Source organism: Cherax quadricarinatus, chromosome 15, assembly GCF_038502225.1.
Source record: "Cherax quadricarinatus isolate ZL_2023a chromosome 15, ASM3850222v1, whole genome shotgun sequence".
NCBI lineage: Eukaryota > Metazoa > Arthropoda > Malacostraca > Decapoda > Parastacidae > Cherax > Cherax quadricarinatus.
The window spans coordinates 11,369,959-11,397,646 of record NC_091306.1 but is presented as its reverse complement, the minus strand read 5'-3'; the positions used below and the strand labels follow the sequence as shown (position 1 = coordinate 11,397,646).

Sequence of the window (27,688 nt, the reverse complement as noted above, 5' to 3'; positions counted from 1 at the left end):
AATGAACTTGAAACAGTTTTTGGTGAAATATTGAACAAAGGAAAGTTATCTGGATATAATTATAAGTGCGGAGGGACAGTCTATGATAAGACCAAGAGTGACTAGAGCAACATGAGTGCCACAGGAAAGCTGGCTGGCAAAATCGCAATTATCACAGGTAATAAACATACTGTCACATACATATATATTCCAGCTTTAAGGTACTAAAGAACATTTATATTTTTGGAAGGCACCCATACATGTCATTTCATAAATAAAATGTGAGCCTCTGTGGACTTATCTAGGAGACCTTTTTTTTTATTATTTTTATTAATAGAATCGGTATTCTTAGCTTTTTTTACATGTGTAAAAGTTATAATATAAGCATTACTTAAGTCAAATATACAGTATTGATAGTTTTATATAATTATGTGAGTTCGAGGACCCAATGGAAATAAATAACTGACTTTTTTGGGTTATGCTAGGTAATCTACACATGTTGCTATGTATGATAATCTATGTAACTGTATTTATGTGTACCTGTACATAAATAAACTTACTTACTTAGAGCTTCCCAATCAAAATATCAAAATAAAACATTTTATTTCTCAGAATTACAGCTGTTTCAAATTTATGCAATGATTGCATTAGTAAGTTAGTGTAATAAATAATAAAGTGATGATAAATTACAAAGATTTAACCTAGGATAAGCTAAGGATAATTTATTTAATGAATTTTTGCTCCAGTGTGTTGAATGATCATTCAGATTTTTCAGATGAGTGATTTTCAAGAATTTTCCTTTAGTCTTACTAAGAGTGGATAGCATACTGGCCTGCTAGTTTCAAGATTGGCTTGTCATGGGCTTGAACCCCCACTCTGTTCACCGAGTTATCAATATAGTCTCGCATAAAAAAAAATAAAATTGCTAAGCATTTCTTTAATTGTACATAACCTTTTGTTTGTTGTATGCTCAAGTATGACTGTAATAAGTAGTGTGTTTCACTTAAGTTTTTCATTAAGATAACAAGTATTTAATGTGAATATATGTCCAAGAGTAATTTTAATCAGTACTTCATGTAGAAAATGAGCTGGAAATTCTCACTGACAAAGCAAGCTCTCGATTTAATGAATATCTTTTTAAGTCTTCAGAAACACTAGACAAAATCTCCCTCAGGGTCAGTATATTTGGAAACAATGGACAAAAAGTCTCATAGTTATAGAATTGTCCATTATAATGATTATGGGAAAACAATCTCATCCTTATCCACTGCAATTACTCTTACTGCTCCCTCCATTAGTCCATTAAATTGAGGGTTTACTGTACTTATTTTTTGCCCTTAATAAGCTTTCAAGTTATTAAAAAGGAATCTTATCAAAATCACATGCTTTTCAATTTCAGGTGCATCTTCTGGAATTGGTGCTGCAACTGCCTTGTTGTTTTCACGCTATGGAGCATCTCTAGCAATTACAGGTCGCAATGTTGAGAATCTTCAGGCTGTTGCAGAGAAGTGTGCTAATGGGAATGTTGCTAACAAACCACTGACAATTCAAGGTTCACTACAATTCTTGCCTTGTAGAAAGCAAAACATATACAGTGGACCCCCGGTTAACGAACTTTTTTCATTCCAGTAGTATGTTCAGGTGCCAGTACTGACCGAATTTTTTCCCATAAGGAATATTGTGAAGTAGATTAGTCCATTTCAGACCCCCAAACATACATGTACAAACGCACTTACATAAATACACTTACATAATTGGTCGCATTTGGAGGGGATCGTTAAGCGGGGGTCCACTGTATATTGATTGATTTCTTTACTGAAGATATTGCATTTACCACTGTGTATACAGTACAGTATTTCTAAAAAAATTAAATTATAGTGTCTGTCCCTGAAGTAATGCAATACAGCGAGTCTGTGTATTGCAATATAATGTTTTGTCATGACTTCATAAGGTTAAACAATAATAGAGGTCATTTAGTTTCTAAGAATATGTAAAATGAAACATGCCATTCCTTTATCACAGCTGATTTAAATAATGAATTGGACACAAAGCGCATTGTTGATGAGACATTAAAGAAATATGGCCGGCTGGACATACTAGTAAATAATGCAGGCATCTTAGAAATGGGAACAATTCAGAACACAACTTTGGAGCAATTTGATCGTGTCATGAACACCAATGTTAGGTAAGTAAAAATATTGCTTTCTGGTGGTATCCATGTTTTTCAGGTTTGGCAATAACTCCTAAATTGAAAACTAACTCAAGATTTTGTTCATATTGTGCTCAGTAGCTTTCCTATGCCCAAATCTCTTTTTATTCTGGTTAGTCTTTCTGATGACTGTCAGTATTAACATGCTTACACATGCTTGCTGTGTGTGAGGGGCTTAGATATCCAGCAAGCATGTGTGAGCATGCTGTTGGAGGGTTAGCAAAGTAACATTTATGAAGGGATTCAGGGAAACTGGTTAGATGGACTTGAGTGCTGGATATGGGAAGTACGTACATACTGTGTCTGCACTCAGAATGAGGGGTGGGGATATTTGCAGTTTTGAACTGTAGTATTGGTGCATGTCTGGCACTACAGTGAAGGAGTGAGTGATGGTGAAAGTATTTCTTCTTTTTGGGGCCACTCTGCCTCAGTGTGAAACAGCTGACATTAAAAAAAACTACCAAAATGAAAAGACAAAGTTCTGATAAAATTTAAATGAACACCATCTCTTTTTAACCTTTCAGGGGATGAGAACTAAAAAACTAGCAGGAATATCAGCACAGAAAGAAAATATAGATAATGTAACAGGTTTGGATGAACTTTTCAGATCACTAGGAAAATCCCAATAAAAATTAAAAGAATGAGAGAATGAAATGTACATTAAGAAATAAGAAATCTATCAGTATTACAGTTGGATTGCCTTAGATGGAATGAAATGTGGAAGTAATTGAGAAGATGGTGGTGACCAGGATTCTTTTAGGCTACATGTATGTATGGCAAGCTAGTAGTATAGTCATTTGAGAGAGGAAAGACATATACTTCAGAGGGAAATTTGATACTATTTCCACTATATAACTTTAGTATAGGAATATAAAAAAAATATCATAAGCATTTGTCAGCAGTAAAAAGTTGTAACTAATGGTTATAGCATTTCATATAAATATGCAGAGTTCATTGAAATAATGGCTACAGGATGGAATTAACATCATTAACTGTGTTAGTTATTTGGCCTGATATGTAGTCTTTACAGCAGTAATTTCTGTCAAAGAAGGAATAGGACTCTCTTAAATTTTCCAATCTGACATCTGTATGATGTAAACCCTCTTTTAAAAGTGACACTACATACTATGATCTTCACTAAGTGAGACTGAAAAATTCATCTCTTTTTTCCATAGTGGTTAAAAAATTCTTGTCAGTATGCTCTGAGCATGGAAGTATCAAATTACATGCCAAATCTTGGTACAGTGGTACCTCAGTGTATGTCCACTTTGGAATAAGTCCAACTTGGTATATGTCCTGTTTGGAAGCGAAAATTTTTGCTGGGTACATGACCTTTGTTTGGAATATGACTCGACAATGAACTCTGCTTGGAGGAAAGGGAGTGAAAGGGACTATGAGGGCTTTGAGGCTGTGTGTATAGTGGAGGATATTGTCTCTGGGCAGTTCCATGGGTCTGGATATGAGTGATGGTGATGTGGAGGAGTTAGTGGAGGGGCACAGGGAAGAGCTGACCACTGAGGAGCTGCAGGAACTTGAGGAGGAGGAGCACAAGACTAAGATAGTTGCACTCTCTTCAGGCTCGGAAGAGGAGATAAAGGAAGCCCCTACTTCATTAATCAAGGAAATCTTTGCCAAATGAATGGACGTCAAAACTTTGCAGAGCAGTACCACCCCAACAAAGCCCAAACAGGCCGTAATAGCATTGTCTGGAATGACCAGGTGTCACATTTCCAAAACATCCTGAGAAGGCAGAAGCAAAATTCTTTGGACAGATTTTTAGTAAAAGTCAAACCCAGTGAGCTTCAATCAGGTCCAAATAGGGAAAGACAGAAAAGAGAAGAGGACTCTCTTCCAAACAGTAGCATTTCCTCCTCCCTGCTTAGCACTGTAAAGTAAAGTGAGGTTAAATTTGCATGTATCTCATCTAATTCTTTTGTATTTATGTATGTATTTTTATATTAAGCAGTGTTTAAATTACATATTTTAGTATTAAGCAGTGTTTAAATTATTTTATACAACCCCATCAATATATAATATGCCAATAACAATAGGATTTTTTTTATGGGAACGGATTAATCGTTTTCCCTGTACAGTGGACCCCCGGTTTACGATATTATTTCATTCCAGAAGTATCTTCAGGTGCCATTACTGAACGAATTTGTTCCCATAAGGAATATTGTGAATTAGATTAGTCCATTTCAGACCCCCAAACATGCACATACAAATGCACTTACTTAAATACGCTTACATAATTGGTCGCATTGGGAGCTGATCGTAAAGCGGAGGTCCACTGTATTTCTTATGGGAAAATTCGTTTGGTATATATCCTGTTTGATATAAGTCCAAGGTCCTGGAATGAATTAAGGACATATACCAAGGTACCACTGTAGTCTGCTCAGTGGAATTTTTCCCATCCAATGCAAGTTGAGCTTAATGGTCAAGTGTTTGGAGATGCACTGCCACCCATGTTGTCTACAGTTGCTTTCTGTGAGCATCTTCTGTCATACTTTGTATTTATCAAACTTAAATATTTTCATCATCTTCATCTTTGGATGTTAATCATGACACCCATTCGGAATACTACTGATGCTAGAGGTGCCAAGAAAAATAAGTGTGAATCTCCAACTTGTCATTACATTATTGGTATACAATACTAACAAGGTGATTAATAAGATGTATTAAGATGTTTTGCTAGCCAGTGGCTTTTTCAGTTCAATATAAAGCTTATAAACTAGAGATGGTAGAAGATGAAGTAATCATTACAGTGGAACCCCAGATTTCAGCTGTAATCCATTCCAGAAGGTTGGCCTAAATCCAAAAAGGCTGAAAACCGAAGTAATATTTCCCATAAGAATTAATGTAAATACGATTAATCCATTCCAGACACCCAAAAATATTAACAAAAAGTACATTTTTTAAAGATTAACCATAGTTTTACATACAGAAAACAATGAGAAATAAATATAAAGCACAAATTTTAATAACTGAACATTACATACCTTTATTGAAGACTCCTGTTGGCGTACTGAAGAAGGCAAGGAGGGGAGAGAGAGAGAGGAGAGCTTATTGTTTGGAAGAGAAATGTCCCTCCATAAGGACTTCAGGTATCAAGTCCCTCTCTGGGGTTACTTCCCTTCTTTGTTTTTTTACTGGCACTAGGACTAGCTTGAGAGTTACTGCACTCGCTCAAAAAAAAAAAAACTGTCCAGAGAGGTCTGTTTCTGGCATCTCTTTGAGATTTGCCTGAAGTGGGACAAGGTTTTGTCACTGAACATGTTGCAGATATGGCTTGGTTGAGCTTGGCCAGGGTGATATTTCTCCACAAAACTTTGCACCTCCCTCTACTTTGCACAAATGTCCTAAATCACTGAAGAAGGCACATTCTCCCCTCTCTCTTCCTCCTCCTCTAATTGTTTATCGTTGATCCACACCAACAATAACTTCTCCATATCTTCGATTATTGATGATCTTTGTTTCGTTAGCATATTTACCCCTTTCACAGTGTTAGCTTCCTTGATTTCTACTTTCTTTGCCAGGATGGAAGTGATTGTTGATTTGGATTGCCCATACATCCTGGCCAGCTCTGGGACACATACACCACTTTTGTACTTTGCTACAATTTCTTTCTTGAATTCAATTGTGTTTCTCATTTTCTTTACCAAGGGGCTGGGACTAGGAGCTTTCTTTGGGCCCATGGTGACTTACTTCGCAATTGCACTCAATAAATAACCACAAAAAACAATGGATTATGACAGACTGTTTGGATGATGGGCAGAATGTTGCTCACTCACTCAGAGACACAGCCAGACTGACTCATGAACGCAGGGGAATGGCGGGCGGACACGTCCAATACTGCCAATTTCCAAGTTGCCAGCCAAAATCCAGGACAGAATTTCAGCCAAAAAAGCGGCCGAAATCCAATTCGGCCAATATCCGGATTTCCACTGTATCTCAATCTTTGAGCCTTGATCAAGCAGAGGCACTTACACACTGGATTCAGATGAGTTACAGCAGTTGAAGGCATTATTACAGGTGGGTGGGCCCCACTAGTGGAATTAGGTCATACTCAAGAGCTTGGCCAGAGCTTTAGCTAATGCATTATACGTAGAAGATAATCTCTGTACCAAGATTCTATCTCACAACCTGATGCACATCACATGTGCTGCTGACTGCCTGCACTTTAAGGCTGAGAGAATCCACCATTTATTCAAATAAAAACAATGAGAAGAAAAGAGCTTGTGCAACGAGCAGTGCAGATTTTGTGGCCTGGTGAAAAGAATATCAGAGGTCAGTACTACAGGGTAAAATAGGCAACAGATGCATTATAGAATATTTGAAGACTCCAATACAACTATCAACTACTGACAACTTGCATCCACATCCTCACAAGAACCACAGCCATCCACCTCAGCCTACTGGGCAACATCAACCCATTCTGCACAGTTCCATGTTAATATGCGTTACAACAAAAATGTAAGGTAAGATCAAATGTAGTATTTTATTCCTAGTAATACATTAAAAAAGTGTTTGTCAAATTAGGTGGTGTCCAGACCATAAGCCTATTTTTTCTTCATGTTCTTCACTTTCCAACCAGTTAGTTTCCATAAAGTGCTGATTTTCAGGAATGTATCCTTATATTATGAGAGGGTTTACTGTACTATTTGAAAGAAAAAAACACAGGCAAATAAGATATGAAATTGATCTTATTTATCTTTTGTAAGTAATAATTATGGGAAGTTGAAGTTATCTGATTTATATTGTATACAGTACTATGTACTATATCTTTTTTTTTTTAACACAGCAACTTCTCCCACCAAGGCAGGGTGACCCAAAAAAGAAGAAACATCTAGTTTTCTTCTTTTTTCATTCAGTAATTTATACAGAAGAGGTTACTTGCCCCTTGCTCCGGGCATTTCAGTTGCCTCTTATGACACGTATGGCTTATGGAGAAAGAATTCTATTCCACTTTCCCATGGAGAGTATATACATATCCAGTAATTCATTTGTTTCTAGCAAAGTTGCTCAATCATTTGCCATTACAGGATTTTATTCTTACTTTTTTTTTTCACTTATTCTGATTTTCTCTTTTTTATTTATTATTTTGGTCTCCTATATCCTCCTACTCTCACTCAGGATGTGACTCAGAGGTGTTGATAAAGTTTAGATACAGGTGCTGTACTTTGATTATTTTTTCTATTCACTGAAAAATGAGTACAGTACTATTTTCACATATATGCCTAAGACTACTGTATAATATTTCATTTTATCAGGGCCATCTACCACCTGACAATGTTGGCAACTCCCCATCTGATTGAGTCTAAAGGGAACATCATTAATGTATCCAGTGTCAATGGAATCAGATCTGTAAGTATTGCTATCTGGATGGTCTTTGTTTATATAATTTAGGTAGTTTTTTTTTTTATCACATGAACGGTCTTCAAACAAAGCAGGGTGACCCAAAAGAGAAAGAAAAACTTTCATCATCATTCACTTATAATCACCCTATGAATCAACCACTGCAACCACAATTAGGTGAGTACTGTCTTTGCAGAGGTGCCCAAATATGACGGTTCATATGTCATTTCAAACAGCCAGTATCCCAAACCCCTCCTTTAAAGTGCAGGAATTGTACTTCCCACCTCTAGGACTCAAGTTTGGCTAACCAGTTTCCATGAATCCTTTCACAAAATATTACCCTGCTCACACTGCAACAGCTTGTCAAGTCCTAAAAACCATTTGTCTCCATTTACTCCATCTAACACACTCGCACATGCTTACTGTATGTCCAAGCCCCTTTCACACAAAGCCTCTTTTACCCCCTCCCTCCATCCTTTCCTAGAATGACCCTTACCCCTCCTTCTCTCCACTACAGATTTATACACCCTCCAAGTCACCCTATTTTGCTCCATCCTTTCAAAATGATCAAACCACATCAACAACCCTTCATCAGCCCTCTGAATAATACTTTTAGCAACTCCACATCTCCTAATTTCCACACTACAAATTCTCTGCATAATATTTATGCCACATATTTGGAGTTTAGTGTTCTGTATATTTAGAAGGCACAATAATAAGTGTGTATATTTTGTATATAGTAGTAGGTTGGTAGACAGCAACCACCCAAGGGGGTACTACCGTCCTGCCAAGTGAGTGTGAAACAAAAGCCTGTAATTGTTTTACATAATGGTAGGATTGCTGGTGTCTTTTGTCTGTCTCATAAATATGCAAGATTACAGGTACATCTTGCTACCTCTACTTACACTTAGGTCACACTACACATACATGTACATGTTTATTTATACACACTCATCTGAGTTTTCTTTGATTTTATCTTAATAGTTCTTGGTCTTATTACTTTTCCTTTTATATCCATGGGAAAGTGGAATAAGAATCTTTCCTCCGTAAGCCATGCGTGTTTTAAAAGTCAACTAAAATGCCGGGAACAATGGGCTAGTAACCCCTTTTCCTGTAATAATTACTAAAAAGAATAATAAGAAAATTGTCATTGCCTGCACTCTAAAGGAGGGGTTCGGGATATTAGCAGTTTGGAGGGATATGTTGTGTATATGCTTCTAAACTGTTGTGTTCTGAGCACCTTTGCAAAAACTGATTATGTGTGAGTGAGGTGAAAGTGTTGAATGATGATGAAAGTATTTTCTGCCTCGGTGGGAGACAGCAGACTTGTTAAACAAAAAAAAAAAAAAAATTGTATATTAAGTAAGTTCAAGCCCTTGAAGAGTGGTGGAGTGGGTTGTCTGGTGCAAGAGTTTCTGATCATCCACACTGCACCTTTATGTTGGGTTATTAAAGGTTTAAGGTGATTGGCCATGGTAGATTCCCAATACCATAGGTGAGGTAAAGGTATATTATAGGGTGATATAAAGTAAGTAAATTTAGTAGAGAATGATACATATGTTTATTTTTTTTTTAACAAGTCAGCCGTCTCCCACCGAGGCAGGGTGACCCAAAAAGAGAGAAAATCCCCAAAAAGAAAATACTTTCGTCATCATTCAACACTTTCACCTCACCCACACATAATCACTGTTTCTGCAGAGGTGCTCAGAATACAACAGTTTAGAAGCATATACGTATAAAGATACACAACATATCCCTCCAAACTGCCAATATCCCAAACCCCTCCTTTAAAGTGCAGGCATTGTACTTCCCATTTCCAGGACTCAAGTCCAGCTATATAGAAACCAGTTTCCCTGAATCCCTTCCCTAAATATTACCCTGCTCACACTCCAACAGCTTGTCAGGTCCCAAATACCATTCGTCTCCATTCACTCCTATCTAACACGCTTACGCATGCTTGCTGGAAGTCCAAGCCCCTTGCCCACAAAACCTCCTTTAGCCCCACCCTCCAACCTTTTCGAGGACAACCCCTACCCCGCCTTCCTTCCCCTACAGATTTACACGTTCTCCATGTCATTCTACTTTAATCCATTCTCTCTACATGACCAAACCACCTCAACAACCCCTCTTCAGCCCTCTGACTAATACTTTTATTAACTCCACACCTTCTCCTAATTTCCACACATGAATGCTTAATGCAGCTTTGCCACTCTTCCACAAATTGTGAATTTGACATTACTAATGAAGATGTAAGTGAAATCCTCAGGTTCTTCAGCTTTGGCAAGCTCAGCAGAGTCTTCAAAGTTTTTATGTTGACAAGATTTTCAGAAATATCTAAGGATTCCAGAGCCTGAAAGCCCCTCTTGTACATCTTGAAGCGGGCCAGCAATTGACAAAATCCATCCTCTGATAAATCATTACACGACATATACGTACATTTAGTAAAATTTTACTCCTAGGCTAAGTGTCCAGAAATACTCTTCCTATTATGGGCATTTCAGTCTCAATATTTATAATGGGCCATTATGTACTTTACTCCTGGGTAAATTTTTGTATATAAATTCTCCACTGCTAAGTGCTCTGTGCAAGATACAGATGCATATATTTAGTGGCTATTTGGAAAATAATTATATGTATAACCGAACTTGCACACGAAAATCACTCACTACGAAAGCAAAAGACTTGGCAGACGATGCAACATCCCCCCAATGAAAAGCAGGAGTGTCACTAGCACGTTAAGAGACCATACAATAAGGGTCAGGGGCCCGAGACTGTTCAACTGCCTCCCAGCATACATAAGGGGGATTACCAACAGACTCCTGGCAGTCTTCAAGCTGGCACTGGACAAGCACCTAAAGTCGGTTCCTGACCAGCCAGGCTGTGGCTCGTACGTTGGTTTGCATGCAGCCAGCAGTAACAGCCTGGTTGATCAGGCTCTGATCCACCAGGAGGCCTGGTCACAGACCGGGCCGCAGGGGCGTTGACCCCCGGAACTCTCTCCAGGTAAACTCCAGGTAATGTTAACCATCCCAATGTAATCAACAACTTTATGGCTAGGTTTAATAATGATAATAACAATATCTTTATTAGTGGAGGGAAGGCAGGGTAGGAGTCAGCCTAGGAAAGGTTGGAGGGACGGGGTAAGATAAGATTTCGTTCGGATTTTTAACTCCGGAGGGTTAGCCACCCAGGATAACCCAAGAAAGTCAGTGTGTCATCAAGGACTGTCTAACTTATTTCCATTGGGGTCCTCAATCTTGTCCCCCAGGATGCAACCCCCATCAGTCAACTAACACTCAGGTACCTATTTGCTGCTAGGTGAACAGGACAGGTGTAAGGAAATGTGTCAGAATGTTTCCACCTGCCAGGAATCGAACCCGGGCCCTCCGTGTGTGAAGCGGGAGCTTTAGCCACCAGGCCACCAGGCCACCCAAGGTAAAGGAGGATTTGTGTGCAAGGGGCTTTGACTTCCAGCAAGCATGCGTGAGCATGTTTGATAGGAGTGAATGGAGACAAATGGTTTTTAGGATTTGACGTGCTGTTAGAGTGTGATCAAAGTAACAGTTATGAAGGGATTCAGGGAAACCAGCAGGCCAGCCTTGAGTCCTAGAAATGGGAACTACAGTGTCTGCACTCTGAAGGAGGGGTGTCAATGTTGCAGTTTCATAACTGTAGTGTAAGCATGCCTCTGGCAAGACAGTGATCGAGTGATTGATGATGAGTTTTTCTTTTTCGGGCCACCCTGCCAAGGTGGGAGACAGCTGATGTGTTAATAATATTAAAAAAAATCTTTATTTTCTACAAGTACATGTACACGGTATACAGGCCTAGCTGGTATCAGTGACATGCTACTATATAGAAAGCTTCTTGTTATGCAAGGCATTTTGGGTGAATTAGGTCAATTTTGTCCCAGGATGTGACCCACACCAGTTGACTAACACCCAGGTACCCATTTTACTGATGGGTTAACATGGACAACAGGTGTAAGGAAACACTCAGTGTTATCGCCCTTGCCGGGAATCGAACCCAGACCCTCAGCTTTGCCTACCAGGCCAAGAGCATTTCGGGCAAATTGGGTCAGTTTTGTCCCAGGATGCGACCCCACACCAGTTGACTAACATCCAGGTACCCTTTTTACTTATGGGTGAACGTGAATAGCAGGTGTCTTATGGAAACACGTCCTAACGTTTTCCAGCCGTACCGAGGGATTGACCCCCGGATCTCAGTTTGTAAGCTGAATGCGCTAGCAGTTGAGCTAGGATTGAGTTACATTATTAAATTTATTTATTAATATAAATAAAGCTTTCCAATTTGTTTAAAATATAACTTGTCTGCAGTGCACAGCCCACTTATTAAAAAGGAATTTACATAATAAATAATCTTATTTTGCTTATTATTACCATAAACAATTTACTCAACAGCCTATTTTTCTTGTGAAATTAATAACATGGTTGTCATTTATAATGTAAAGTTATAACGCATTTCTGTACTGAAAAAGAAATAGATAATGACCTTATAATTTAAAAAATAATTTTGAATTCGAATATTTAAGCATTTGCTAAATTTTGGGTTAGACCATTTTCTGTGTTAACTTGTGTGGTTGAGCACCAGGTGGCAGGAGAGGCAGGTCGTCGTCGCCGCCGCCGCCACCGCCGCCGCCACCGCCGCCGCCACCGCTACACTGCTGTTGTAACAACACGAAACAACATAGGCTGCTAGATACTGTTTATACATTCTTGTGGCTTAGCGCTTCTTTTTGATTATAATAATAATTATACATTCTTGAAATGTCTGAAAGTTATGGAGCACCACCGAGGATATTAGTGGATTTGTGGACTCCAGAGCCGTTGTTCAAGATATGTCTCGATTATGTGGGGAGAAATGTTGATATGATAGAATCGTTAATAAATTTCCCAGAGATTGTGGGTGAGCAGATATTGCAGAATTGCGTCCAGTGTGGATATTTCTCTGAGAATACTACAACCTCTGTGAATATTATTAACCTGTTTGTTGGCGCCTATGGGCAGCAGTTCATGCAGTCATTCCAGTGTATGAACCTGCAACTAGTTAATGAATACTGTGAGTGTTTAGAAATATTATGCCTTCCAGTAACTCATTTAGACTTCCACGGTTGCCGTTTGGGTAATAACAATGATATTTTGAGAGCAGTAGTGGATATGGAGAATCTAAAAGTGCTCAATCTGTCGTGTAATGATTTATCAGAGGATGGATTTCGTCAATTATTGGCCCGCTTTAAGATGTACAAGAGGGGCTTTCAGGCTCTGGAATCCTTGGATATTTCTGAAAATCTTGTCAATATAAAAACTTTGAAGACTCTGCTGAGCTTGCCAAAGCTGAAGAACCTGAGGATTTCACTTACATCTTCATTAGTAATGGGAAATTCACAATTTGTAGAAGAGTGGCAAAGCTGCATTAAGCATCAGAACTTTGAAATAATGCCACTAGATAGAAAAATAGCAAATAACATTGAAACTAAAGGTTGGGGAACGTCAATTGTTGATGTATGGAAAAAAAAGGTGGAAGAATTGGAGACAGCAAGACAGGCAAAACTAGCTAATAGATGTCAGAGTTTCTATGCTCTTGGACTAAAGAAAAAACTAGGAGCAGCTAAACCTAATGTTAGGTATCAAAAGTTTGACACCTACACTTACATAAAAAGAAATAACAATAAAACACTGGTCTTAGATATGAGTTCTCAGTCGTCATGCTCCAGAAAAAAATTGGGTTACACCCTTTGTGAAGGAAAAGCAATGAAAAGGAAGCAAGAGGATGAGAATAGATCAAAGCAGGACACAGTAGTAGAAAAACAGCAAAAAATAGATGATCAAAATATGGAACTCTTGCGGATATATCTTAAAACATGAGGTATGATAATTTGTTAAACTTGTAAGAACTTTCATAAATATTTACCATCTATATTTTTCAGAAGTACAGTACTAACATTATTTACTGTTTCTTCATTAGTGCTTTCATGTTTTGCATTTTTCAATGAACTTGACATTTGCATTACAGTATGGTAGGGTGTTGATTTAATTTATACGTTAACCACAAATGTTTACCACATGATTTCAAATTATTTTTGCTGTTTCTACCAAAACATAATGAAAATTTCAGTTAGCTTGTATGAATGGTTATGCTATACAAAATACATGAGTAATGGCAAGGAGAGCTAAGGACTCATTTTATCCAGAATATGGCTAAAACTAATAGTTTATTGTAAGTTTATTGAGTTTATTGTAAGTTTATTGTATTAACTGAAGAGTAATGGGGTAATTCCCCCCCCCCCCCCCACCTTTTTTTTTTATCCATTTGCAGCTGCAGTAGCAGAGCTATGCTCATGATGTCCAATCTTTATTAATATGTTTGTCCAACCTTTATTAATATATTCATCATGTACGTATTCTTTAAATTTCCAATAGTTACAGCATTTAGTAGCTATTCTTTCAATTTATTCCACTGCCCTTGTCAACAGAAGCTGTGACCCATCCTGGTTAACACTTGCTTCTGAATGTAATTATAATTCAATTTAGTCCATTCTTATACAACTCTTGTTAAGGAAAATTTTGCAGTATTCCTTCAGCTTCATTTTTTCCATACTGATAATTTATTTCTGTGACCTGCTATCTCTGTTGAAAGTACCAAGAAACCTCTATTTTTCATATTTTATAACCTTATCTTATAACCATTATCATATATTTTCCTCTTAGCTATCAGCTAGTATGGGCATTATTAGATTTTTCAGTTTTTCATCATAATTCATATTTTTAACTTCTTGTGTCCATTTTCTAGCTCTACATTGAACTTTTTCTTTCAGATCCACATTTTTCTTTTAGGTGTGGGCACCACAGCAGTGGCCTAATGTATGTGATTTTTTTATTAATAATTACTTCTAGATCCTTTTCTTGATATAATATTCTTCATATTTTGTAACACTATTTAACAGACTAATGGAGGGAGATGGTGTCTGATAATGCTGATTGTCAGTAAAATCTAAGAGAGGAAATTGTTTTTCCATGATTATAACATAATTTTGGAAACAATAGACTTTAATAAATCCAAAAACAGTTTATCCAGCAGACCAACATACTTTATCCATTGTTTCCAGACTCAGTCTAAACAATGTATTTTGTCTGTTAAATTAAAATCCATTAAATTTAGGTCCATTTGCTTAAGGTTTTACAGTGGCCTGATTTCACTTTATTCCATTTCCATTACATGACATTATTATTAGATTCTCATCCATCTGCCACTCCATTTGCTCAATTTATCCAAATCATCTTTTAAAGTTTTATGGTCATGTTTATTACAGTATTTTGCTCAAGATTTTTGTATCTGCAAAGAAATTCATATACATACATAGTTTTCTATTCCTTCTGGTCATTAATGTAAATTAAAAACATTATATAGATAAGTACAGATCCTTGTGGTACCCCACTGGTAACATTTCTCCAAGAAGACATTTTTCCTTTTATCATTGTTTGGATTTTCTTCTCAAAGGATTCTTGTCCATTTTCATAGTTTGCCTCTTATTTCTCCTATTTTTTGAAGTTTCCAAATTAGTCTTTCATGTGGATCTCTACCAAAAGCCCTCTTAAAATCTAGCAAGTTTAACCCACTTTTTTTCTTTTTAAATTTATTAAAAACTGCAGTTCCTTAAATTGGTCCATTTCTGTTTTATCAGTTTCCTGGTGTTCTTGCATACAACATATCAAAAGCTGCAGTTGACCAGATGACACGATGTGTTGCCTTAGGTAAGAATAATTTTCCTAAATTCATTGTAACTCTGATTACAATTACCACCTTAGAAATTGTGATTATAAATTATTTACCATCTAAAACAATGCTCATATTTGATTAAAATCCACCTTATTTTCAGAGCTTGCAGATAAGCAAGTACGGGTCAACTCTGTTAAGTAAGTACAGTACTGTATATGTACTTTATTAATCAGTTATTTATAGAACAGAATCCAAGTTGGTGAAAGTGCAATGTAGCTAGATGGGGAATAAAGGCTTATTGCAGGTTTTCCAGGCCTGGTTATCTACCTTAAGATTTAAGGAGAGGCACACAGATTCATTAAGGATGCTGTATGTTTATTGTTGTGTAGTTGTTTGTAGAAAATCTTAAGGGCTTGAATATATGCTCACAGTGTAGTCTGCAGTTTATTGTGCAATTCCAAGATGAAAGAGAGAGGGAGGGCTGTGGATAAACCCACAAAATCCCCTATGGGCCCTGTAGCTGAAATAGAATGGGTGTCCCAAATGAGTCATAGGCAGGGGTGGGGAATGGGAGATACACATACACTGCTTGTACTTTATTCTCTTTTAACAACTTTTTTTATGTTCAATTTTTGTGCTTATGGAAACCTATATTAGTTGTCATTTGTCAAGTTTCTACCAATCAGCTATGATTTTATTCTCTTTATGGTAAAATTCAACACCTCTGTATGTACAGTACTGTATTTTATGCTGATAAAATCAGTGTGCAAGGGGCTTGGACTTCCAGCGGGCATACGTGAGGGTGTTTGATAGGAGTGAATGGAGACAATTGGTTTTTAATACTTGACGTGCTGTTGGAGTGTGAGCAAAGTAACATTTATGAAGGGATTCAGGGAAACCGGCAGGCCGGACTTGAGTTCTGGAGATGGGAAGTACAGTGCCTGCACTCTGAAGGAGGGGTGTTAATGTTACAGTTTAAAAACTGTAGTGTAAAGCACCCTTCTGGCAAGACAGTGATGGAGTGAATGATGGTGAGTTTTTTCTTTTTCGGGCCACCCTGCCTTGGTGGGAATCGGCCAGTGTGTTAATAAAAAAAACATCAGTGGTATGTTGGTAGAAAGCAACCACCGAGGGAAGTACTACTGTCCTACCAAATGAGTGTGAGACATAAACCTGTATTTATTTTACATGGTGGTAGGAGGACTGGTATATTTTTTTTTGTCTCAAACACTCAAGATAGCAGGTATATCTTGCTACTTTTACTTACATTTAGGTCACACTACACATGAATGCGCACATTTATGTACACACACGTCTGAGTTTTCTTTGATTTTATCTTAATAGTTCTTGTTCTTAGTACTTTTCCTTTCATCTCCATGGGGAAGTGGAATAAGAATCTTTCCTCCATAAACCATGCGTGTTGTAAAAGTCAACTAAAATGCCGGGAGCAATGGGCTAGTAACCCTTTTTCCCATACAACTTACTAAAAGTAAGAAGAAAGACAGTGATTGTGTATGAATGATGGTGAAAGTGTTGAATGATGAAAGTTTTTTCTTTCTTTTTTGGGTCACCCTGCCGCGATGGAAAATGGTCGATGTGTTAAAAAAAAAATTGATGGAGTTTTGGGGGGATGTACACAGGTACATGGCTGTATCTATGGTTTTCTTGACTGTTAGGTCACACTCCAACAGCACGTCAGGTCATAATAACCACTTTCCTCCACTGATTTGTATATTTAACATATTCACAAAAGCCTGTTGGAGAATAATAATAATTAAAATGCAAACTACCTCCCCTGACCATATGGTGCCTAGTTAACTAAGGTAGTAATTGGGAATGTGGCTAAGAATTTATGAAAGTTTAAATTTAAATGTACGGTAGCTCAGTAATTTTCAGTATTTTTAACCTTTGAATTTTGTAAAGTCCAGAGCATAGCTAGCCATACTCTGGAGGGTTACATTCCAGGCTACTGCTGTAAAGCGAAAATTGCTGTACAGGTCTCCCTCAACATTCACGTTTTCAACTTTCACGGGCTTCACACATTTGCGAATTCCCAACCGCCAAATTCCCAGCCACCAAATTCCCAGCCACCAAATTCCAAGCCGCCAAATCATATTCAAGTTTCCTGCCACCTGCGAGTCCCTACTACCCTCCCTCCGACCCCCGCAACTGGCAGCCAGCCCTCCCACCACTCAGTGTGGTGAGTGTTTTGTTTATTCACTATTTGCTATTAAACTACAGTATAAATAATGTAAACCCATTCATGACTGCATATTGGAATGGCTATTCGAACAGGTATTAGACAGTGACATCATGCGTTTACTCTTTAACACTGCAAAGAATTAAACATTTCTGCTACAGCTAATAATAACAATAGTAGTAGTAATAATAATAATAATAATAATAATAAATATGTTATAATTGAAGAAGGAAATTGTACAAAAATACGAGAGAGTGGTTGACACATCATCAGTGTGACTTTGTTTATGCTGGAGTGAACATTAGTCTCCCTGCTCTTCCAAACATTTCACAATAATTCATTGTGTTTGGTGCTTGTAGATTGAGTGTGACTGGAGTGGTAGAGGCAGTGATTGAGGCAATGGTATTTATAAAATACATACATGTTAATAATAATACATGTTATTAATAATAACATGTACTATTATTATTTATAACATATGTTATTAAATACCACTGCCTCAACCGCTGAATTATTGTGAAATGTTTGGAAGAGCAGGGAGACTAATGTTCACTCCAGCATAAACAAAGTCACACTGACGATGTGTCAACCACTCCTTCGTATTTTTGTACAATTTCCTTCTTCAATTATATCGTATTTATTATTATTATTATTATTATTATTATTATTATTATTATTATTATTATTATTGTTATTATTATTATTATTATTATTATTATTATTGTTATTAGCAATAGAAATGTTCGATTCTTTGCAGTGTTCAAGAGTAAACACATGATGTCACCGTCTAATACCTTTCCTAATAGCCGTTCCAATATGCAGTCATGGATGAGTTTACATTATTTATTCTGTAGTTTAATAGCAAATAATGAACAAACAAAACACTCGCCACACTGAGTGGTGGGAGGGCTGGCTGCCAGTTGTGGGGGTCGGAGGGAGGGTAGTAGGGACTCGCAGTGGTGGAGTCTGTGTTATTTAATAACATACATGTTGTTAACATACATGTTATTAAATAACATACATTATTAAAGCATAACATGTATATATTTAGTACAATTTACAACGTTTTCATGTATTTTATGATTATTCATGGTTCAATAAGTTAAGGAAGCAGTATTGTAATATATTTCCCTACAATATATTGGGGCACCAAACATTCACAGTTTTTCAACATTCGCGAGGCTCTTGATCCCCTAACCCTCGCGAATGTTGAGGGAGACCTGTATAATGAAACATAGCCTTTTTTCAATTTCAAATGCATATAAAAGCCTGAAAATATGTTTACACTATGACATATTAAGTGAGCAATTGGGCAAGGCCTAAAAAATGCATATACAGTACACACATTACTTACCTTAAAATATTTTCGTCCTTAGTTGATAGTAAGTGGTGAATATATCTATCGTAGGAAGTCTGAATAAAAGAGGAATGGGTATACAGGTCGGCCATCACTAATCCAGCAATCGGTCATCCCTTTCCATCAGTAATCCGGCACTAATTTCAGCTAGCATAATTTCAAATTTCATCATTATACTGACTCGAATTTCATCATTATACTGACTCTGTAGTTTGGTAGACAGCAACCACCCAGGGAAGTACTACCGTCCTGCCAGATGACTGTGAAACAGAAACCTGTAACTGTTTTGCATGATGGTAGGATTGCTGGTTTCTTTTTCTGTCTCATAAACACGCTAGATAACAGGGATATCTTGCTACTCCTACTTACACTTTGGTCACACTTCACAGACATGCACATGCATATATATATATACATACATCTAGGTTTTTCTCCTTTTTCTAAATAGCTCTTGTTCCTCTTTATTTCTTCTATTGTCCATGGGGAAGTAGAAAAGAATCTTTCCTCCGTAAGCCATGCGTGTCGTATGAGGCGACTCAAATGCCGGGAGCAATGGGCTAGTAACCCCTTCTCCTGTAGACATTTACTAAAAAAGAGAAGAAGAAAAACTTTATAAAACTGGGATGCTTAAATGTGCGTGGATGTAGTGCGGATGACAAGAAACAGATGATTGCTGATGTTATGAATGAAAAGAAGTTGGATGTCCTGGCCCTAAGCGAAACAAAGCTGAAGGGGGTAGGGGAGTTTCGGTGGGGGGAAATAAATGGAATTAAATCTGGAGTATCTGAGAGAGTTAGAGCAAAGGAAGGGGTAGCAGTAATGTTGAATGATCAGTTATGGAAGGAGAAAAGAGAATATGAATGTGTAAATTCAAGAATTATGTGGATTAAAGTAAAGGTTGGATGCGAGAAGTGGGTCATAATAAGCGTGTATGCACCTGGAGAAGAGAGGAATGCAGAGGAGAGAGAGAGATTTTGGGAGATGTTAAGTGAATGTATAGGAGCCTTTGAACCAAGTGAGAGAGTAATTGTGGTAGGGGACCTGAATGCTAAAGTAGGAGAAACTTTTAGAGAGGGTGTGGTAGGTAAGTTTGGGGTGCCAGGTGTAAATGATAATGGGAGCCCTTTGATTGAACTTTGTATAGAAAGGGGTTTAGTTATAGGTAATACATATTTTAAGAAAAAGAGGATAAATAAGTATACAAGATATGATGTAGGGCAAAATGACAGTAGTTTGTTGGATTATGTATTGGTAGATAAAAGACTGTTGAGTAGACTTCAGGATGTACATGTTTATAGAGGGGCCACAGATATATCAGATCACTTTCTAGTTGTAGCTACACTGAGAGTAAAAGGTAGATGGGATACAAGGAGAATAGAAGCATCAGGGAAGAGAGAGGTGAAGGTTTATAAACTAAAAGAGGAGGCAGTTAGGGTAAGATATAAACAGCTATTGGAGGATAGATGGGCTAATGGGAGCATAGGCAATGGGGTCGAAGAGGTATGGGGTAGGTTTAAAAATGTAGTGTTAGAGTGTTCAGCAGAAGTTTGTGGTTACAGGAAAGTGGGTGCAGGAGGGAAGAGGAGCGATTGGTGGAATGATGATGTGAAAGTAGTAAGGGAGAAAAAGTTAGCATATGAGAAGTTTTTACAAAGTAGAAGTGATGCAAGGAGGGAAGAGTATATGGAGAAAAAGGGAGAGGTTAAGAGAGTGGTGAAGCAATGTAAAAAGAGAGCAAATGAGAGAGTGGGTGAGATGTTATCAACAAATTTTGTTGAAAATAAGAAAAAGTTTTGGAGTGAGATTAACAAGTTAAGAAAGCCTAGAGAACAAATGGATTTGTCAGTTAAAAATAGGAGAGGAGAGTTATTAAATGGAGAGTTAGAGGTATTGGGAAGATGGAGGGAATATTTTGAGGAATTGTTAAATGTTGATGAAGATAGGGAAGCTGTGATTTCGTGTATAGGGCAAGGAGGAACAACATCTTGTAGGAGTGAGGAAGAGCCAGTTGTGAGTGTGGGGGAAGTTCGTGAGGCAGTAGGTAAAATGAAAGGGGGTAAGGCAGCCGGGATTGATGGGATAAAGATAGAAATGTTAAAAGCAGGTGGGGATATAGTTTTGGAGTGGTTGGTGCAATTATTTAATAAATGTATGGAAGAGGGTAAGGTACCTAGGGATTGGCAGAGAGCATGCATAGTTCCTTTGTATAAAGGCAAAGGGGATAAAAGAGAGTGCAAAAATTATAGGGGGATAAGTCTGTTGAGTATACCTGGCAAAGTGTATGGTAGAGTTACTATTGAAAGAATTAAGAGTAATACGGAGAATAGGATAGCAGATGAACAAGGAGGCTTTAGGAAAGGTAGGGGGTGTGTGGACGAGGTGTTTACAGTGAAACATATAAGTGAACAGTATTTAGATAAGGCTAAAGAGGTCTTTGTGGCATTTATGGATTTGGAAAAGGCGTATGACAGGGTGGATAGGGGGGCAATGTGGCAGATGTTTCAGGTGTATGGTGTAGGAGGTAGGTTACTGAAAGCAGTGAAGAGTTTTTACGAGGATAGTGAGGCTCAAGTTAGAGTATGTAGGAAAGAGGGAAATTATTTCCCAGTAAAAGTAGGCCTTAGACAAGGATGTGTGATGTCACCGTGGTTGTTTAATATATTTATAGATGGGGTTGTAAGAGAAGTAAATGCGAGGGTCTTGGCAAGAGGCGTGGAGTTAAAAGATAAAGAATCACACAAAGTGGGAGTTGTCACAGTTGCTCTTTGCTGATGACACTGTGCTCTTGGGAGATTCTGAAGAGAAGTTGCAGAGATTGGTGGATGAATTTGGTAGGGTGTGCAAAAGAAGAAAATTGAAAGTGAATACAGGAAAGAGTAAGGTTATGAGGATAACAAAAAGATTAGGTGATGAAAGATTGGATATCAGATTGGAGGGAGAGAGTATGGAGGAGGTGAATGTATTCAGATATTTGGGAGTGAACGTGTCAGCGGATGGGTCTATGAAAGATGAGGTGAATCATAGAATTGATGAGGGGAAAAGGGTGAGTGGTGCACTTAGGAGTCTGTGGAGACAAAGAACTTTGTCCTTGGAGGCAAAGAGGGGAATGTATGAGAGTATAGTTTTACCAACGCTCTTATATGGGTGTGAAGCATGGGTGATGAATGTTGCAGCGAGGAGAAGGCTGGAGGCAGTGGAGATGTCATGTCTGAGAGCAATGTGTGGTGTGAATATAATGCAGAGAATTCGTAGTTTGGAAGTTAGGAGGAGGTGCGGGATTACCAAAACTGTTGTCCAGAGGGCTGAGGAAGGGTTGTTGAGGTGGTTCGGACATGTGGAGAGAATGGAGCGAAACAGAATAACTTCCAAGAGTGTATCAGTCTGTAGTGGAAGGAAGGCGGGGTAGGGGTCGGCCTAGGAAAGGTTGGAGGGTGGGGGTAAAGGATGTTTTGTGTGCAAGGGGCTTGGACTTCCAGCAGGCATGCGTGAGCGTGTTTGATAGGAGTGAATGGAGACAAATGGTTTTTAATACTTGACGTGCTGTTGGAGTGTGAGCAAAGTAACATTTATGAAGGGGTTCAGGGAAACCGGCAGGCCGGACTTGAGTCCTGGAGATGGGAAGTACAGTGCCTGCACTCTGAAGGAGGGGTGTTAATGTTGCAGTTTAAAAACTGTAGTGTAAAGCACCCTTCTGGCAAGACAGTGATGGAGTGAATGATGGTGAAAGTTTTTCTTTTTCGGGCCACCCTGCCTTGGTGGGAATCGGCCAGTGTGATAATAATAAAAACTGACTCAGAAATTGCGCAGATGGTTGTAAAGCCACAGCAGCAAGACAGTGGAGGAGAAAGCAGTGATGAAAATGAGGAAGATGTCGCAGAAAGAGTCTCTATTGATAGGTTAATAAAGTGTATTCTAACCTAACCACTCTGTAATCCGGCAAACTCTATAATCTGGCACACTACAGGTCCCAATGATCCCAGATTAGTGATGGCCGACCTGTAATAGAAAATGCTTCATTAGCAAAATGCCATAAAGTGAAGCCCTATAAAGTAAGGCCTGCCTGTACTATGCAGGGTGTGACACTAGTTCCTTGTGCATAAAACTACTGTGACTGGGAATTGTGCAGGTTTTGGATAAATGTCAGTGGATATTGTAGTGTTATAAAATACTGTCTTAATAAAAAATAACAATGGCAGTGAATATACAGTAATCATTAAATAGATAATATCCAATAATGATAATTACAATAATAAATGGAAGGTTATTTTTTTTTTGTATTGAAAGATTAATTAAGGGAGGGAATGTATCTTGTAGTGGTGATAAGTTAGTGGTGTTACCGCATTGGAAGTTGCTGCCACACACATTTGTTGCCTTATGAATTTCAAGCTTTGTCACTTTAAGTCAAGCTGACATCTCAGTGCTTTCTGATAGATTGCTGCATTTATCAGAAAGCATAGCAACTTTGCTTTCAACCACTTTTTGTCATGCTTTTGAGATGCTTTAAAAAGTTCCCAGACTCAAATTTTTGCATGCTTCCTGAATGAAATATGGTTGCATAGATCATGCTGCACAGTACACTTATTTGTGAAGTAGCACGATAAGTTTGTGTGATAGTCATTCCCTTGAGGTTAGACAGGCATTTTATGTCGTGTTGTCAATGTGTTGCAATTTTTTTGTGTAACAGAGTAGAAGCTTTAAAAGAAAGAACAGCATGTATGCATATGAAATTTTGTTTCATGCTTGGTAAAATGGTTAGTGAAACTCGCAACATGCTTCAAAAAGCATTTTGCAATGAAGCAATGAGTTGGGCACAGTGTTTTGAGTAGCTTTCTTGATTCAGAAAGGACAAACATCAGTTGAGGATGATGAACACATGGGTCATCCATCAACATCAGAAACAGACATCAACATTGAAAAAAATGAGGAAGGCTATTCACGAAGATCATTGTCAGAGTATGCAGGACATTACATGTGCTGTGGGAATTTCTTATATGTCATGTCAAAAGATTTTATCTGAAAATTTGAACATGAGGTAAGTGGCTACAAAATTTGCGCCCCCACTTGCTACTCAAGACCAGAAAGACGATGGTCTTTCTGGTCTTGGGGGATGACCACCACATGGTGGTCATCCCTCACCTTCCCTACTCCCCATGTCTAACCTCCTTTGGCTTCTTTCTCTTCCCAAAAATAATAATGATGCTGAAGGGGTGGCATTTTAATAACATGGAGGAGTTTCAAGCAGAATTGTAGGCTGCACTAGATGCTGTTAGGAAAGAAGAGTTCCAGAAATGTTTCAAGAAGCGGCAGAGGCGCTGAAATTGCAATATAGCCTCCCAAGGAGGGTACTTTAAGAGAGAGAACTTCAACTAGGTGATTAGGTAAGCCTGTTTTTTTTGTGGCAGTCCAAGAACTTTTTGATAGCATCTAATATTCCATCTACCATAACCTGTTCTGAAAGACCCACATTTAATGCTTCTGTTTTTTTAATCTCTAACATTAAGTACCACTAAATGATCTAGCATTTAGATTAAAATGACAAGGAAGCAATACAAATGATACTGACACTAACTTGTTTATTACTGTACCTTATATCTATTTTGTAGGTATACTGACCAGAGTTGCAGGGCTGAAACTGATGGAGCAATATTCATATAGATTTAGGGTGCCATATTGTATATGTATGTTAATGTGAATGTTCCGATTTTTTTATTACTTTTTCTATTTTCAGTCCTGGTGTTGTAGTAACAGAACTGCAAAAACGTGGTGGTTTTGGGCCAGAGGCTTACGTTGCTGTGAGTAATGCATTTATTTAGTGTACCGTATGATATTAAATGCAAAGTGCTAGACATGAGGAATTCTGGTATATTACAGTATAGTATGATATCAAAAGGCTTTCTGTAATGGTTAGGCATAAGGAATGGTTCCACCAGATATCAATGTGTAATGTGAATGTAAATGAGGTGCCATGATGCTGGTGAGGGCTTGATCTAAGGAATTGGACTTATCCTTCCCTTCTTTGGATCAAACCTGAATGCTTCTCCTTTCCCAGACACTGAAATGCTTAGTGCTTCACCTCCTGATTAATGAATAGTAACAAATTAGTATTCATATCAGCAGTTGATAAGCAGGGATAGATTTTGCAAAATACAGTACACTTGCAATAGCTCTCTGGATTGATATTTTGCATAGTTTACTTTTGTGTATCATTATATATATAGTATAAGGATTTAGAAAAGGCATATGATAGGGTTGCTAGGGGAGCATTATGACAGATGTTGCAAGTGTATGGAATAGATGGTAAGTTACTAAATGCTGTAAAGAGTTTTTATGAGGATTGCGAGGCTCAGGTTGGGGTGTGTGGGAGAGAGGGAGATTACTTTCCAGTAAAAGTAGGCCTTAGACAGGGATGTGTAATATCACTATGGTTGTCTAACATTTATAGATGGAGTTGTAAAAGAAGTAAATGTAGGGGGTTGGGGAGAGGGGTGGGATTAAATTATGGGGAATCAAATATAAAATGGGAATTAGCATTTGCTTTTTGCTGATGATACTGTGCTTTTGGGAGAGTCTGTAAAGATAGAAAGTTGAAAGTGAACATAGATAAGAGTAAGGTGATGATGGTATTAAATGAGTTAGGTAAAGAAAAATTGGATATCACATTGGAGGGAGGGAGTATGGAGGAAGTGAATGTTTTCAGATATTGGGGAGTAGATTTGTTAGCAGATAGGTTAATGAAGGACAAGGTTAGCCATAGAATTGATGAAGGAAAAAAGGTGAGCGGTACATTGAGGCATCTGTGGAGACAAAAACAACATTATCCATAGAGGCAAAAAAGGTAATTTACGAGCGTATAGTGGTACCAGCACTCTTATATGGGTGAGGCATGGGTTGTGAATGCTACAGTGAGATAGGGGCTGGAGGCTGTAGAGATGTCGTTTCGTGTGTGGTGTAAATATTATGTAGAGAATTCGTAGTGCGGAAACTAGGTGGTGGTGTTGAGTTTCTAAAAGTATTAGTCGGAGGGCTGAAGAGGGGTTATTGAAGTGGTTTGGTGATTTAGAGAGGATAGAGCAAAGTTGGTTGACTTGAGGGTGTATAACTCTGTAGTGAAGGGGTAGGGGTCATCCTAGGAAAAGATGGAGGGAGGGGGTAAAAGAGGTTTTGTTGCACAAAGGGCCTGAACATGCAGCTGTTGTGTGAGCTTGTTAGATGGAAGCGAATGGAAATAAATGCTTTTTGGGATCTGACGAGCTGTTGGAGTGTGAGCAGGGTAATATTTTGTGAAGGAATTCAGGGAAACCAGTTAGCCGGACTTGAGTCCTGGAAGTGGGAAGTACAGTGCCTTCACTCTAAAGAAGGGGTTTGGGATATTGGCTGTTTGGAGTGACAACTAAACTGTTAAACCGGGCACCTCTGCAGAGACAGTGATATTGTGTGAATGATGGTGAAAATGTTGAATGATGGTGGAAGCGTTTCTTTTTTGAGTCACCCTGCCTCGGCGGGAGACTGCTGTCATTTAAAAAAAAAAAATTAACCATCATTCATTTGGGACGAATTAGTGTTTAAGTAGTGATTTGCATATTCAAATTTGTGTGATTAATATAGTGTAGTACCACTGCCATATTTATACCTTTGAGCAGTATTTATCAGATTGTTGACATTCTTAATTTTATTACAGTTCCTTGAGCGTTCAAAGCAAACCCATGCTCTAGGCCGTCCAGGACAGCCTGAGGAGGTGGCAGCAACAATCGCATTCCTGGCTTCTGAGGATGCCTCCTTCATCACCGGTGCATCGCTTCCAGTTGATGGTGGCCGTCATGCCATGTGTCCACGATAATTCATTCCATTTGGATACCTCATTTCTAACCAAAATTACAGTACACTACACTACTGTAGTTACTATTTTTTCTTTAATATTTTGTTGGTTGATGTTTATTAACAGTGTTGGTATTTGTATACTTGATATTATTTGAGTGTAAATGCTATGCTTACAATGGATTTATTTTTAATGTTTCCTGATTAAGCAACAAGTAAATTGTAGCAAAAAAAAAAAAAAAAAAAAAAAAATGGCCCATTGTATGTTGAATAGTACATGAGCAAACATTTCTTCTTGATTAAAGCTTATAAGTTTTTTTTTTTTTCGCTCAAATAAGGCAGTGTGGATAACCTACATTAAATTTGTTTAAATACATGTACATATTTTTTATAGCAAATGGTAAAAAATAACATTAACAGTAACCCTAGAATGTTGCCAAATATGAGTACCAAAAAACATCTTTGATCTTGCTAAAATGTGTTTATTAATGTTGCAAAACTTTCTGATCACTCTGTAGAAGTGTGAATTTATAAAAGGTATTCAGTGTTATATTACAAAATATAACAAAAATCGTTGATGTAAATCACTAAAGTGGTTACATAATAAGAAATACAGAAAAGTGCAAATAAGAAAATAGAAATTGTAAGGAAACTGGATTGAAAAGGAAGTGTACTGGTCAGGAAATTGTAGCATTTCCAGTAGTTTTAAAAGTGTATAAAAAAAAAATAGTGGTTGAAGGGAAATCTTAATATCTTTGGATGCTCTAAATGTAAAAATGCTCTTAGATGAAGTTTCCCAAGTTAAAAAAAATCAAGAAATAACTATTTTCAGAAATAAAGCATATATGTACTGGCAATTACAAAATTGGGTGAATGCTTTACAAACTTAGTGAAAACCCCTTTGTTATGCAGAGCATTTCATTGGCAAGAATAAGAATTTGTCACTGATGTTGACTTTTTTTATTTTCTGAATATATATTCTTGATAATTTTTGTTGGAAACAAGATCATTGTTTTTAATAAAGGTTTCTGAAATA

General features: G+C 37.8%; 1 protein-coding gene across 1 annotated transcript; it reads left to right on the top strand.

The window, feature by feature from the left end:
* On the top strand, positions 1–27,688 carry LOC138852719 (3-oxoacyl-[acyl-carrier-protein] reductase FabG-like). The gene is made up of 8 exons (XM_070085153.1): positions 1–157; positions 1,379–1,531; positions 2,002–2,164; positions 7,459–7,552; positions 15,246–15,315; positions 15,441–15,477; positions 24,566–24,629; positions 26,516–27,688. Exons 1-8 carry the CDS (start codon positions 112–114, stop codon positions 26,672–26,674), a joined length of 786 nt encoding a protein of 261 aa, XP_069941254.1. The 5' UTR covers positions 1–111; the 3' UTR covers positions 26,675–27,688.